Source organism: Nycticebus coucang, chromosome 6, assembly GCF_027406575.1.
Source record: "Nycticebus coucang isolate mNycCou1 chromosome 6, mNycCou1.pri, whole genome shotgun sequence".
Classification (NCBI taxonomy): domain Eukaryota; kingdom Metazoa; phylum Chordata; class Mammalia; order Primates; family Lorisidae; genus Nycticebus; species Nycticebus coucang.
Window position 1 is genome coordinate 43,102,681 of NC_069785.1, and position 15,979 is coordinate 43,118,659.

A 15,979-nucleotide genomic window follows, 5' to 3' on the forward strand; every position below is an offset into this window, starting at 1 on the left:
GCAGCATTAGGAAGGTTGAGAACCACTCCACTAAGAGAACCTGCTATTATTATGGATAGTGCTAAATAACATGAATGATCTAATTGTTTTCATTCAGAAAGTGGCAAATCCATTCTAGCACTTCATTTTATTTTTTAAAATTAACTTTAAATTAACCCCATTCTCTCATTAATAGTCTCACTTATTACTAATATGTAACTATAAATATAAATTAGGTAGTCCACTGTTGAATTTCTTTCCTGGGTTATAACCAAATGAGTTGTCCAAAGGAATGAAACTAGGATGAAAGAATAACAAGGAGAATTGTTACTAAGTCCTCTGTCAAAGGTAAAAATTAAATGAACATTCATCAAGTTGAACACTTAATGTCTGTGAACTCTCTCCTCTATGTATGTTTGTCAGGTCCCTTTGTGGTCGCCACTTGTCAGGGCCTGGGGCCTGGGACTGGCCAGGTCTCCAGCCCCCTACCCATCTAGGTTCCAGACGCAGACCACTAGGCTACCTTGCTCGGGAACAATTGTTCTTACATGCCTGAGGGCTATTTGCTTTAGAAGAAGGAAGAGAGAGAGAGAGAGAGAGAGAAAGATAGTATTTAAGGGAGCAGAGAAGTCTTAGTAGAAGAATACATCTTAGTAGTCTTTGGAAGAGAGACACGGTGCAGGCGCTCTGCAGGCAGGAGAAGTGACAGAATGAGCGGGTCTGTGATAGAATGCGCGCTCCCGACTGCCTTCTCCTCCAGCTTCTTATAGACACACCCTATGGCTCTTAACACAGGTGTAGAGACTGCTAATCAGTGATGCTCTCCTCCCGCAAGCTCTCATGTTTGTTAGGAAAGCAAAATCTCTCCCCATGCCCTATAATCACCAAGGTGTTGTATTACCTAGCTATATAGGTGTTTTTATAACTCTTCACTCCTCCTTGCCATATGCTATATGGGCTGCTACAATGTTTTACTTCAATTTAAAAAGCAAGCAAAGCCTGGGTGCAGTGGCTCATGCCTGTATTCCTAGCACTCTGGGAGACCAACATGGGTAGACTACATGAGCTCACGGGTTTGAGACCAGCCTGAGCAAGAGCAAGATCCTGCTTCTAAAAATAGCCAGGTGCTATGGCAGGCTCCTGTAGTCCCAGCTACTTGGGAGGCTGAGTCAAAAGAATCACTTAAGCCCAAGAGTTGGAGGTAGCTGAGAGCTATGACAGCAACCTACCCAGGGCGACAGCTTGAGACTCTGTCTCAAAAAAAATAAAAATAATAAAAATTAGGGGCTTGTCACCTGTAGCTCAGCGGCTAGGGCGCCAGCCACATATACCAGAGCTGGTGGGTTCAAATCCAGTCCAGGCCTGCCAAACACTAATGACAACTACAACCAAAAAATAGCCAGGCGTTGTGGCAGGCACCTATAGTTCCAGCTACTTGGGAGGCAAGAGAATTGCTTAAGCCTTAGAGTTTGAGGTTATTGTAAGCTGTAAAGCCACTGCATTCTACCGAAGGCAACATAGTAAGACTCTGTCTCAAAAAATGAAAAATAAAAATAGGCTCAGCGCCTGTAGCTCAAGCAGCTAAGGCGCCAGCCACATACACCAGAGCTGGCAGGTTCGAATCTAGTCCGGGCCCGCCAAACAACAATGACAACTATAACCAAAAAATAGCTGGGCATTGTGGCAGGCACTCATAGTCCCAGCTACTTGGGAGGCTGAGGCAAGAGGACTGCTTAAGCCCAAGAGTTTGAGGTTGCTGTAAGCAGTGATGCCATAGCATTCTACCCAGGGTAACAGCTTGAGACTCTGTCTCAATAAATAAATAGCAAGTAAATATTTGTAGAGCCATGTGCCTTAGCACTGAACTTTAAGAAGGAACTCTGTCTCAATCAAATTGGTCAGATATTCTGCTTATCATTTCTATCAGTTTGTAAGCTTCAGCATATTATTCCAAGCCATCTGAACTAATTCAGTACCTAAAGTAATTGGTAGAAAATTATTAGTTCTTCAAACATGTTGTTGTTCATTATACAAAATGTGCAACTCTACTAAAAAAAATTCAGAAGGCTTTGGTGACAGTGTTCTCTGTTACTTAAAACCATCATTGTTTTGGGCGGCGCCTGTGGCTCAGTGAGTAGGGCGCCGGCCCCATATGCCGAGGGTGGCGGGTTCAAACCCAGCCCCAGCCAAACTGCAACCAAAAAATAGCCGGGCGTTGTGGCGGGCGCCTGTAGTCCCAGCTGCTCGGGAGGCTGAGGCAAGAGAATCGCGTAAGCCCAAGAGTTAGAGGTTGCTGTGAGCCTTGTGACGCCACGGCACTCTACCCGAGGGCGGTACAGTGAGACTCTGTCTCTACAAAAAAAAAAAAACTATCATTGTTTTAAGGTTATTGTATGAAGAAAGGGAGTTTTTCCAAGATATGAACACTCTAAAAGAGAAATTGTATCAATAAGCAACCACTAGACCAGCACTGTATGAGGCCCAGAAGGGTGTATTGCCTGAGCTCAAGAGATGAGGCTCAACACCCGTAGGCCAGTGGTTAGGGCACCAGCCACACGCTCCAGGGTTGGTGGGTTCGAAACCAGCCAGGACCTGTGAAACCTTAACAAAAATAAAAAAAAAATGGATGGGAGTTGCGCCTGTAGTCCCAGCTACTTGGGAGGCTGAGGCAAAAGAATTGCTGAAGCCAGCAGTTCTCAACCTGTGGGTCACAACCCACAGGAACTGTATCAAAGGGCTGCGGCATTTCGAAGGTTGACAACCACTGGCTTACGCCCAAGACTTTGAGGTTGCTATGAGCTGTGATGCCACAGCACTCTAGCAAGGGTGACATACTGAGATTCGGTCTCTAAAAAAAAAAAGAATCACATGTTGTACAATTCCATTTGTATAAAATGTCTAAAATATGTACGTTTATAGAAACAGAGGTTAGTTACCTAGTGCTAAGTTATGGCACCAGCTAAGGAGCATGGATGGTTTCTTTATAGGGTGATGTGTTCTGGAATTAGACATTGATGATAGCTATATACCTCTATGACTATACTAAAAATCAGTGAACTGCACGCTTTGAGATGAATTATATCTATTTCTATGTATGAAATCCATATATGTGGATTATATCTCAATAAAGCTATTAACAACCAGCACTAATTAAATATAAAGTTAAAATGACATATTTTAAGGGTGGCACCTGTGGCTCAAGGGGTAGGGCACCAGCCCCATATGCCGGAGGTGGCGGGTTCAAACCCAGCCCCGGCCAGAAACTGTAAAAAAAAAAAAAGGTACATTTTAATTACTATAAACCAGAGGGTAAATACCCAGTGTGAAGGTCTATTTCTCCTGAAACTCTCACCTCCTTGTCTTTACTATACTTATTTTGGTGAAGTTTCTTGTATTTGTGTAGTCGAAGCATGTTGTGAAGTTCTTCTCTGCTAAGATTGAGTTCTTCATCATCATCATCATTATCATCCTCTTCACTCTGAGAATCTGCCTCACTAGACTCATCACTTAGCAGAATGCTCTGAAAAAGGTCAAAAATCCACTTGTAACTTTTGTTGGGAAACAAGTACATTTATAATCCAAGCATTTTTTTTCAAGATCCCCCCAAAACAACAAACATAGCTAGAGAATAGTCATTGCAATTTCCCTTACAGTATACACTTTTATCAATTCAACTGAAAATTTAAAGATATTAATTAAACCTAGTGAGCACAAATTAAAGTGCAATAAAGCATGGGAGATGGTATAATCAGCAAAAAAGGCTTAATTGTTCTAAGATATTCTAACTATGGCGGCGCATGTGGCTCAGTGAGTAGGGCACTGGCCCCATATACTGAGAGTGGAGGGTTCAAACCTGGCCCCAGCCAAACTGCAACAAAAAATAGCCAGGCGTTGTGGCGGGCACCTGTAGTCCCAGCTACTAGGGAGGCTAAAGCAAGACAATGGCCTAAGCCCAAGAGCTGGAAGTTACTGTGAGCTGTGATGCCACAGCACTCTACCGAGGGCAACAAAGTGAGACTCTACCTCTCAAAAAAAAAAAAAAAGAGATATTCTAACTAAGGTAAAATAATCGAAACAAAATAAGAAAACTACCAACAGAATATGAAGGAATATAGAAAGCCAAGTATGAAGTCTAAAAAACGAGAAACAAGCCAAATATCCAGTAATTGATGAATGAATAAACAAAATACAGTATATTCATATAGGATATTACTCAGCCATAAAAAGAAAACAAAGCATTAACAGGGGCTATAGCATGAAGAATCTTGAAAACATTTTGCTTAGGAAAAGAAGCCAGTCACAAAAGACCATATACATTATATGATTTAATTTGTTATGAAATGTCCAATGTAGGCACATGAATCAAAACAAAAAGATCAGTGGTTGTCAATGGCTGAGGAAAGCAGAGAATGAGAAGTGACAGCTAACGGGCATGGGATCCATTTTAGGGTGTTAACCTATCATCCATCCTAGCACTCTGGGAGGCCAAGGCCGGAGGATCATTTGAGCTCAAGAGTTTGAAACCAGCTTGAGTAAGAGTGAGACACGATCTCTAGTAAAAATTGAAAAAATCAATTGGGCATTATTTTGGGCACTGAGGATCACTTGAGCTCATGAGCTTTAGGATTTTGTGAGTTAGACTGATGCAGGACTGGGCAACACAGCAAGACTGTGCTCTCCTCATCCAAGAAAAAAGGTTCTAAAATTAGATTGTGGTAAACGCTGTATGACTTTGTGAATATATTTGAAAATTACTAATTTTTACCATGAAAAGGTAAATTTTTTTTAATTTTTTTTTTTTAGAGACAGAGTCTCACTTTGTCGCCCTTGGTAGAGTGCCGTGGCATCACAGCTCACAGCAACCTCCAACTCCTGGGCTTAGGTGATTCTCTTGCCTCAGCCTCCCAAGTAGCTGGGACCACAGGCACCTGCCACAATGCCCAACTATTTTTTGTTGTGGTTTGGCCAGGGCCGGCTTTGAATCCACCACCCTCGGTATATGGGGCCGGCACCCTACTCACTGAGCCACAGGCACTACCCGAAAAGGTAAATTTTATACCAAGTAAATTATAGTTCAATTTTTCAAAATAAGATAGGTAAACATGGTTCGGCACCCATTGCACAATGGTTACAGCGCCAGCCACATATGCCAAGACTGGTGGATTCGAACTTGGCCCAGGCCAGCTAAACAACAATGACAACTGCAACAACAACAAAAAAAGTTGGGCGTTGTGGCAAGTGCCTGTATTCCCAGCTGCCTGGGAGGCTGAGGCAAGAGAATCGCTTAAGCCCAGGAGTTTGAGATGGCTATGAGCTGTGACGACATGGCACTCTCTACCCAGGTCAACATAGTGAGATTCTGTCTTAAAAAAAAAAAAAAGATAGGTAAACGTAACAATTTCTGCATACCCAACAGCTCTAAAGTCTTAGTGATATGGAACAATCAGACCTTTCTACACATGAACCTTTTAAAAGGCCTACGTGATGGGTGGCACCTGTGGCTCAGTCGGTGGGGCGCCGGCCCCATATGCCGAGGGTGGCGGGTTCAAACCCGGCCCCGGCCAAACTGCAACCAAAAAATAGCCGGGCATTGTGGCGGGTGCCTGTAGTCCCAGGTACTCGGGAGGCTGAGGCAAGAGAATCGCTTAAGCCCAGGACTTGGAGGTTGCTGTGAGCTGTGTGAGGCCACGGCACTCTACCAAGGGCCATAAAGTGAGACTCTGTCTCTACAAAAAAAAAAAAGGCCTACGTGATAATAATTAAAGATTTTTTAATTGCTTTGCACTCTCCACAGGAAAAGCATAAAATAAAGAAATAATTAGTTTCAACAGAAGAAATAATACCTTTAATTCAGTTTGGCCAATGATAGTACTCTCCTAGAGTGTAAGTGAAATTATTCCACTCCTCCACTTATAAACATTTCAGTGGCTTACAACTATACAATTAGAGTAAAATATAAATTCCTCGACATAGTGTACAAGGTCCTATGTGATCATACACTGTAACCTCATCTGTAACCATCCTCCTCTTTCACTGCTCTAGCCATATGGCCTTCTTTTCCCCCCCAAACATAGTGAGTTGCTTCTTACGACAGGACAGTTGTTCCTGCTGATGAAAATACTCTTAGACATTAACGTGGTTCTCTCTGACCATTTGGAAATCAGTTCAAACGTTACCTCTTTAAAGAAGCTATATTTATTTGTTTACAGTCTTACAGACTGCCTCTTTCCTTTAGAATGTAAACTCCACACAGTAAGATACTTGCCCACGTACATCATACATGTACTTGGCACATGGATGCGCTCAACCAAAATTGAAAGACAGATTAATATTTCAGATTATAATATGAGCCCATGAGGGTGAGGATTGATTTTTTTAATTCCTTTCCCATGGTGCTCTATAACAGGTTGAGCATCCCTATTCTGCAATTTAGAAATGCCTCAAAATCTGAAACTTTTTACCAACATGATGCCATAGGTAGAAAATTCTTCATCTGACCTCATGTGATACATGGGAGGTCAGAGTTGAAACACTAGTACACAACACAGAGTATTTAGTGTCCCCAAAGTAAAAAGAAAATTACCTTAAGACTATGTGGTTAAGGTGTAAACGAAACATAAATGATGCTCACATTTATAGACTTGGGTCCCATCTCCAAGATATCTATTACAAATATTCCCCCCCACAAAAAAAAAATCTAAAACACTTCTGGTCCCAGGCATTTTAGATAGGGAACATTCAACTTATACTTAATAAATGTATGCCAAATTAACCTCACTGAATCATCCAGATTTTTTTCTATAATCTCTTCATAAAAACATATCCAGTATAAAAGACTAATATCTGACTTGGCGCCTGTAGCACAGTGGTTATGGCGCCAGCCACATACACTGAAGCTGGTAGGTTTGAACCAGGCCTGGGCCAGCTAAATAACAATGACAACCGCAACAAAAAAGTAGACAGGCACTGTGGTGAGTGCCTGTAGTCCCAGATACTTGGGAGGCTTAAGAGAATTGCTTAAGGCTCAGCGCCTGCGGCTCAGGCTACTAAGGCGCCAGCCACATACACCTGAGCTGGCGGGTTCAAATCCAGCCTGGCCTGCCAAACAACAATGATGGCTGCAACCAAAATATAGCCGGGCATTGTGGCAGGCGCCTGGAGTCCCAGCTACTTGGGAGGCAGAGGCAGGAGAATCGCTTGAGCCCAGGAGTTGGAGGTTGCTGTGAGCTGTGATGCCACAGCACTCTACCCAGGGTGACAGCTTGAGGCTCTGTCTCACAAAAAAAAAAAAAAAAGAAAGAGAATTGCTTAAGCCCAAGAGTTGGAGGTTGCTGTGAGCTGTGATGCTATACCACTCTACCAAGGGCGACAGCTTGAGACTCTGTCTCCGGAAAAAAATAATAAAAAAGACTAAGATCTGGAAAAACATACGTCAATCTGCCAAAATGAGTGGTAGCTTTCCTATCTATTAAGAATTTTAGTAGGGCGGCGCCTGTGGTTCAAGGAGTAGGGCTCCGGTCCCATATGCCGGAGGTGGTGGGTTCAAACCCAGCCCCGGCCAAAAAAAAAAAAAAGAATTTTAGTAAATTGGGTGGTGCCTGTGGCTCAAAGGAGTAGGGCGCTGGCCCCATATACCAGAGGTGGCGAGTTCAAACCTGGCCCCAGTCAAAAACTACAAAAAAAAAAAATATATATATATATAGTAGTAAATTATTTAAATTATAAACATTCTGCATTATCCCTTACCTTTAGCCACTTTCTGCTTTTCTTCAACTTAGAGAAGTTATATAAATTCCCCTTGTCAGATTTTGATTCTACATAAAGAAACATAAAGAATAAAAAAATGAAAAGATGACTCCTCCAAGATAACGGACAGTTCAAATAGGAATCTCACACGACACTGACCTGACTGTAGAACTCCATTCAGTGAATATGTGTTTAACATTCCCGCATTGCCTGCTCCAGAAGTTTCACCAAGCAATGAATTTGGAGGTTCTTCTTTAACTTGTATTAAGGGATCCCCAGACTGGGGCAATAAGGGATTATTATCATCCAGTCCATCTTCACTATCATCACTATAAGTTAAAGAATGATAAGTCCACAAATCATAGCTGACCCAGCAAAATATAATTAAAGATTAGTAGAACTGGACAATTTATAGAAGAAAATGATCCTTTGAATAACAGGTACATTTTATTTGAAAGAAGGAAAAGAATAAACATAAAAATCATAAAATGATTTACTCCCAAAACCTATAGGGATGATGGAAATCAGAAATGTGGTAAAACATTATATTACAAAGACAGAATAACACACCTAGAAATATTCCTGTTGAAGATGGCTGATGTTTGTCGCAAAAAATGGTCCAATCGGAGGGCCCTCTCCAAGTACTGAAGATAGAGGGGCTTTGCCAGCTCAGTGCAGCCGCCATCGTCCCCGGCACCCAACTCCGAGGCCATAGAACAAACCTGTCTTCATGCACAAAGGCCTCCGATTGCACGGCTGCAGAATGGAAATAAGTAGTGAAAGATGAAATACTACAGGAGAATACATTCTCCTTTACTCTTGCCTGCTTGTTCTCAATATGAAGAGAAATCAGATCTTCTAGAACACAAGACATTGAAAAGAGAGATCTCTATAGAAAGATCACAATAAAGTCCTTGTTAGGCACTGCCTCATAACACAAAGGCAGAAGTTAAAAGGATGAGAAGAACATCAGAATAAAGAAATACTGCCATATATCACAATGAAAATTCATATACTTTATTCGAAAGAGTACCTTAAAATGTATATCCACTTCCTTTTCCCCTTACAATTAACATTAACTCACAATTATGAACAACTATCCAAATCTATACCGCAAGTGATCTTCAGACTTAAAGGATTAAGTCAGAATTAAATAATTAGATAACTTATAACAATAAACTCACCATCTAACCAGATACAGTGAATACTCAATAAGCCATAAATTATTTTTTAAAAACTCATAATTCAACAAACTAATAAGCTTTAAAGTCAATCATAGCACATCTCTGTGTTAATGACTTCTCTTATAACTTTTGTAAAGTTTCATAACAATCTACTTAAAGAGAATGTTAAAAATTCTTTCCCAACTTATGTACAAATTAATATAATCCTTACCAAGATCCTAGAGGGCTTTTTTTCTTTTTATATGGACATTGAAAAGCTGATCCTTAAATTTATACAAAAGCACAAGGGACTCAGAATAGCTAGAATTTTTAAAAGGAACAGAGTTACACGGCTTATATTTACTGATATGAAAACATTACATATCTATACTAATAAGGACAGTGTGAAACTGGCATAAGGAAAGCCATACGGACTAAACGAAACAGCTGTGCTGAGAATTCTGAAATAAAGACTTGCATTTATAGTTAATCAATTTCCAACAAAAGTATCAAAACAATTGACAGCCTTTTTTTTTTCGATAGCCTTTTTAACAAATTGTGCTGGGACAACTGGATAACCATAGACAAAATAAATGAATTTAAACCCTCACCTAACACCACGCACAACAATTAACACAAAATAGAGACTTACGTGTAAAAGCCTAAAACAACAAAACTTCTAGAAAAACCAGGCAAAAATCTTCAAGATTGAGTTTTGTTAGGCAAAAAGTTCTAGATATGACATAAAAAGCATAACCCATGTTTTAAAGAAAAGTGATAAATTAGAATAACGAAATTTAAATTTTTTACATCTCAAAAGATACCATTAACAAAATCTAGACAGGGGCAGCGCTTGTGGCTCAGTGGGTAGGGTACCACCCCATATACCAAGGGTGGTGGGTTCAAACCCAGCCCAGGCCAAACTGCAAAAAAAAAAAAAAACAAACAAAAAATAAAACCATTAAATGTTAAAAAAAAAAAAAGAAAGTAAGAAAGAAAGAAATAAAATCTAGACAGGGATGACGCCTGTGGTTCAGTGAGTAGGGCGCCAGCCCCATATATGGAGGGTTGCAGGTTTGAACCCACCCTGGCCAAACTGCAACAAAAAAATTGCCGGGCATTGTGGCGGGAGCCTGCAGTCCCAGCTACTCCGGAGGGTGAGCCAAGAGAATTGCCTAAGCCCAAGAGCTGGAGGTTGTGATGCCACAGCACCCTAATGAGGGTGACAAAGTGAGACAGAGGGTGACAAAGTGAGACAGAGTCTCACTAAAAAAGAAAATCTAGACAGGTTGGGCGAGGTGGCTCAGGACTGTAATACTACCCTCTGAGAGGCTGAGATGGGTGGACTGCTTGAGCTCAGGAGTTAGAGACCACCCTGAGCAACAGAGAGACCCTATCTCTACTAAAAATAGAAAAAAGAAATTACTGGGCATTGGTGTCCCAGCTACTGTGGAGGTTGAGGAAAGAGGATGACTTGAGGCCAGGTGCAGTGGCTCACACCTGTAATCCTAGCACTCTGGGAGGCCGAGGCAGGTGTATTCTTGGAACCTAGGAGTTAAAGATCTGAGAAAAAGCCAGACCCCCATCTCTAAAAAATAGTTGGGTGCTGTGGCAGGCACCTGTAGTCCCAGCTACTTGGGAGGCTGAAACCAGAGGATAGCTTGAGCCCAGGAGTTTTGGGTTGCTGTGAGCTAGCTGCCAGGGTACTCTAACCTGGGGCTACAGAGTGAAATTCTGTCTCAAAAGAAAAAAACCAAATGAAGACAAGCCAAAGACTAAAAGATATCAAACAGTTATCTTTTTGACAAAAGTCTTATATTAACAATATCTAAACAAATCTTTTTTATTACAGTTTTCAGTGTACATAAACAACACATACAAATCAGTAAGACTAATAACCTAATTTAAAAATGGGCAAATATTTTGCCAAAGATACACGATTGAGCCCCACACAGTAGTTCACGCCAATAATCTTACTACTTTGGGAGGCTAAGGTGGGAGAATTACTTGAGGTTAGAAGCTAGAGACCAGACTCAGCAACATAGGGAGACTCCAGCTCTAAAAAATATTTTTTAATTTGCTAGGCTAGAGGTGCACCAATAATCCTAGCTACGTGGGAGGCTGAGATGGGAGTATCCCAGGAGTTTGAAGTTACAATGAGCTATGTTCAGGCAACTGAACCCTATCCCAAGTAAGACAGTGAGAATTTGTCTCTAAACATACATAAATAAAATTTTTAAAAATTACAATTACAGCAACATACTACTCAACCCACTAGAAAGGCTGTAATAAAAAAGACAATAACAATTCTTAGAGAGTTGTGGACAAACTGAAACCCTCATACTTTGCTGGCAAAAATATAAAAAATAGTCATTTTGACAAGGTTCGGCAGTTCCTTAAAAGCTCAATATAAATTTACCATATAGCCTAGCACGTCCACTCTTAGATATCTACTTGACAGAAATAAAAATACATCCATAGATCTATCCAAAGCCTTTTTATACGAATGTTCATAGCATTTTTCATAATACTCCAAAAGTGAAACAATCCAAATATCCATCACCTAGTGAATGGATAAGCAAAATGTGGTACATCCAGACAAATGAATACTATCCAGCAATAAAAAGGAACTTATTGTTGATATAGGTACATGAATGAACCTCAGAACATCATGCTAAGTAAAAGAAGCCAGACACTAAAACCCACGTCTTGTATGATTCCACTTACGTGAAATTTCCAGAAAAAGAAATCTGTAGGCTGGGCTCGGTGGCTCACGCCTGTAATCCTAACACTCTGGGAGGCGGAGGTAGGTAGATTGCTTGAGCTCCCGAGTTCGATACCAGGCTGAGGAAGAGGGAAACCACCATCTCTACTACAAACAGAAAAACTGAGGCAAGAGGATATCTTGAGCCCAGGAGTTGGAAGGTGCTGTGAGCTATGATGTGATAGCGCTCTACTGAAGGTGACAACATGAAACTCTGTCTCAAAAAAACAAATAAAAACAAAAATGATGGCTTGGAGCTTATAGCTCAGCAACTAGGATGCCAGCTACACACACCACAGCTGGCGGGTTTGAACCCAGCTGAGCCTGCCAAACAACGACAACTACAACCAAAAAATAACTGGGCATTATGGTGGTCGCCTGTAGTCCCAGTTACTTGGGAGGCTGAGGCAAGAGAATCGCTTAAGGGTGGCGCCTGTGGCTCAAAGGGGTAAGGCACTGGCCCCATATGCCAGAGGTAGCAGGTTCAAACCCAGCCCCGGCCCAAAACTGCAAAAAAAAAAAAGAGAGAATCGCTTAAGCCCAAGAGTTTGAGGTTGCTGTGAGTTGTGACAACATGGCACTCTACCAAGAGCAACAAAGTTAAGACTCTGTCTCAAAAACAAACAAACAAACAAAAATGATCATAATAAAGTAGGTATGACTAAAAAGTAATACTGGGTGATTCAGGGCGGCGCCTGCAGCTCTGTGAGTAGGGTGCCGGCCCCATATATTGAGGGTGGTGGGTTCAAACCCAGCCCTAGCCAAACTGCAACAAAAAATAGCCAGGCGATATACCGGGTGCCTGTAGTCCCAGCTACTTGGGAGGCTGAGGCTAGAGTTGGAGGTTGCTGTGAGCTGTGACAGCACAGCGCTCTACCGAGGGCGATAAAGTTTAGTCTACCTCTAAATAAAAAAAGAAAAAAAAATACTGGGTGATCCAAAATAACGCAATGCTTTCAAAATTCATTCCTCAGTTAAGAAGCTGCATGTAAACATGAAATTAAAAGCAATGTGTTGAGAAAAGATCATAGTTATCTGTGCAATTCTACAATGCTCAATATATGCCTCGTTATGACACCTACTACACATCAATCCTGTAGTTTGATTCATTCCAGAATCATCTTTGTAGCATATTACCACTGATGGCTGAAATGGCAGTTATGATGCATTCCCTTATGTCCAAGAGACTACAAGGAAAAGGTGCTACAGTCATGAAGTTCTTAACATACCCCCACAAGAAGTCTTATGATGATATATGGAGAGCCAATTAATATTTTAAGTGTTTGATTATTTTCTGTATTGTGGTAAAATACCATAAATTTTAGCATTTTAATAATTTTTAAGTGTACGGCTCAAAGGCGTTAAGTGTATTCACACTGTTATGCAACCATTACCACCATCCATTTTTTTCATAATCTGTGAGTTTGTTTTTTCTTTTTTCTTTTTTTAAGACAGAGCCTCAAGCTATCGCTCTGGGTAGAGTGCAGTGGCATCACAGTTCACAGCAACCTCCAACTCCTGGGCTCAAGTGATTCTCCTGCCTCTGCCTCCCAAGTAGCTGGGACTACAGGCACCCGCCACAACACCTGGCTATTTTTTTTTTTGTAGAGACAGAGTCTCACTTTATAGCCCTCGGTAGAGTGCCATGGCATCACACAGCTCACAGCAACCTCCAACTCCTGGGCTTCAGCGATTCTCTTGCCTCAGCCTCCCAAGTAGCTGGGACTACAGGCGCCCACCACAACGCCCGGCTATTTTTTGGTTTCAGTTCAGCCGGGGCCGGGTTTGAACCCGCCACCCTCGGTATATGGGGCCGGCGCCTTACCAACTGAGCCACAGGCGCCGCCCAACACCTGGCTATTTTTTGGTTGCAGCTGTCATTGTTGTTTGGTGGGCCTGGGCTGGATTTGAACCTGCCACTTCAGGTGTATGTGGCTGGAGTCTTAGCCGCTTGAACTACAGGAGCCAAGCCTGTGAGTTTGTTTTTAATTATCTAAAATTATATCGCACATAATTTTAAAATTTGTGTATATCTCCTTTAATCCTTCTAATAAGTTGGTAAGTTCTACAATTTTGTTTTTGAAGAACTGTATAAAATGATCCTAAATTGTAACTTAGTCTGACTTAGTAACCTCTTCAAAAGATTAATTTGCTATTTCTTGTCAAATCGACTTTTTTTTTTTTAAATTCAGAGTCCAACACTGTTGCCTCATAGCTCACAGTAACCTCAAACCCCTGGGCTTAAGCAATCCTCTTGCCTCAGCCTCCCAAGTAGCTAGGATGACAGGGGCCCACCACAACACCTGGCTGATTTTTCTATTTTTAGTAGAGATGGTGTTTCACCGTTGCTCTGGATGGTCTCAAACTCCTGAATTCAAGCAATCCACCTGTCTTGGCCTCCCCAGTGCTCAGATTACAGGCATTTGAGCTACCTTGCCCAACCCACATTGACATTTAAAAGTACTTAAACTTCCAGATTGTGTATGAACTGTGAGCAGTGTTCAATATTCTTTATTTTATATTACCTGTAAACCACACTAAAATGCCTTTCAATAAATAAAAGGCATCATATAGGGGACACGGGAATTAGACTGGCATAGTGAAGACCAACAATAGAAAGTAAACATTTCTACCTTGTCTCCAGCCTTCACATTTAACAGGCTAAAGAACACAAATTAAAATACCAGTGAGTCTGAGATAGTGAAGGAATTTCCCTAGTATTTAAATATAAATATAGCTTTTGGCTTGGAGGGAAGCCAAAGACCAACTTTCTCTGGTCATCCTGCATCTGGGTTCATCCTACACTAGTTGGCTCCGCCATACTAAGTTCGACCCCAACAAGATCAAAGTTGTGTTGTACCTGAGGTGCACCAGTGGCAAAGTCAGTGCCACATGTGCCCTGGCCCCCAAGACTGGCTTCCTGGGTTTGACTCTAAAAAGGTTGGTGATGACATCACCCAGGCAACTGGAGACAGGAAGGGCCTGAGGATTACAGTGAAAGTAACTATCCAGAACAGACAGGCCCAGATAGAGAAGTGGTTCCTTCTGTCTCTGCCCTGATCATAAAAGCCCTCAAGAAACCACTGAGAGACAGGAAGAAACAGAAAAAAACAATGGAAATAATCACTTTTGATGAGATTGTCAACATTGTCAGACAGAGGCAGCACTAATCTTTAGACAGTGAACTCTCTGAAACCATTAGAGATCCTGAGGACTGCCCAGTCTGTGGGCTGCAATGTTGATGGTCACCACCCTCATGGCATCATAGATGACATCAACAGTGGTACAGCAGAACGCCCAGCTAGTTAAAAACTAAAGAAGAAAATATTTTAATAAAGGATCATTTGATACTTAGTGGGAATATGTTTTATATATATGAAATCCACCTTGAATAGGTTTTAAGATGGCAATTCACCATCTTTGTGAAAAGCTGAACATTCGTAATTAAACCTAATCGTATTTTGTTTTTTGGGTTTTTTTTTGTAGAGACAGAGTCTCACTGTACCGCTCTCGGGTAGAGTGCCGTGGCGTCACACTGCTCACAGCAACCTCTTAACTCTTGGGCTTACGCGATTCTCTTGCCTCAGCCTCCCGAGCAGCTGGGACTACAGGCGCCCGCCACAACGCCCGGCTATTTTTTGGTTGCAGTTTGGCCGGGGCTGGGTTTGAACCCGCCACCCTCGGCATATGGGGCTGGCGCCCTATTCACTGAGCCACAGGCGCCGCCCAAACCTAATCGTATTTTTAGAGAACAGTGACACCATTTACTGACCTGCAATTACTATCAAAATTCAAAATATTCATTTAACCACAAATCAGTGTTAAATCAGGACTATCTAACAAAAACATCTGTCACTCATTCATGATCTGAGTTCTTGTGTACAAAACCAATTGCATTATGCTACACATTTAAAAAGTCATGAAATATGGGCGGCGCCTGTGGCTCAGTGGGTGGGGCGCTGGCCCCATATGCGAAGGGTGGCAGGTTCAAACCTGGCCCTGGCCAAACCGCAACAAAAAAAAATAGCTAGGCTTTGTGGCGAGCGCCTGTAGTCCCAGCTGCTTGGGAGGCTGAAGCAAGAGAATCGCCTAAGCCCAGGAGTTGGAGTTGCTGTGAGCTGTGTGACACCACAGCACTCTACCAAGGGTGATAAACTGAGACTCTGTCTCTACCAAAAAAAAAAAAAAAGTCATGAATTATTTGTTTTGCAATAAATTTCAAGCAGTGGCCAATTATTATATCATTCATTAGTAGCTTTTTTGAAATAAGTTATCAAGTCTGCTCCTCCTGCCATCTTAATGCTGGTGAAGACCATTTTTGTTACAG

General features: G+C 41.7%; 1 protein-coding gene across 3 annotated transcripts in view; it reads right to left on the reverse strand.

Moving 5' to 3' along the window:
* The window catches only part of INO80 (INO80 complex ATPase subunit), a 180,402-nt gene that overhangs the window by 139,544 nt on the left and 24,879 nt on the right, over positions 1-15,979 (reverse strand). For all 3 annotated transcript variants that reach the window (XM_053595850.1, XM_053595851.1, XM_053595849.1), the window contains exons 2-5: positions 8,296-8,481; positions 7,885-8,054; positions 7,726-7,793; positions 3,332-3,499 (exon numbers count right to left, since the gene is read on the reverse strand). In XM_053595850.1, coding sequence (XP_053451825.1) covers positions 3,332-3,499; positions 7,726-7,793; positions 7,885-8,054; positions 8,296-8,438 — 549 coding nt within the window. In that variant the 5' untranslated portion in view covers positions 8,439-8,481. The remainder of the gene's footprint in view (positions 1-3,331; positions 3,500-7,725; positions 7,794-7,884; positions 8,055-8,295; positions 8,482-15,979) is intronic.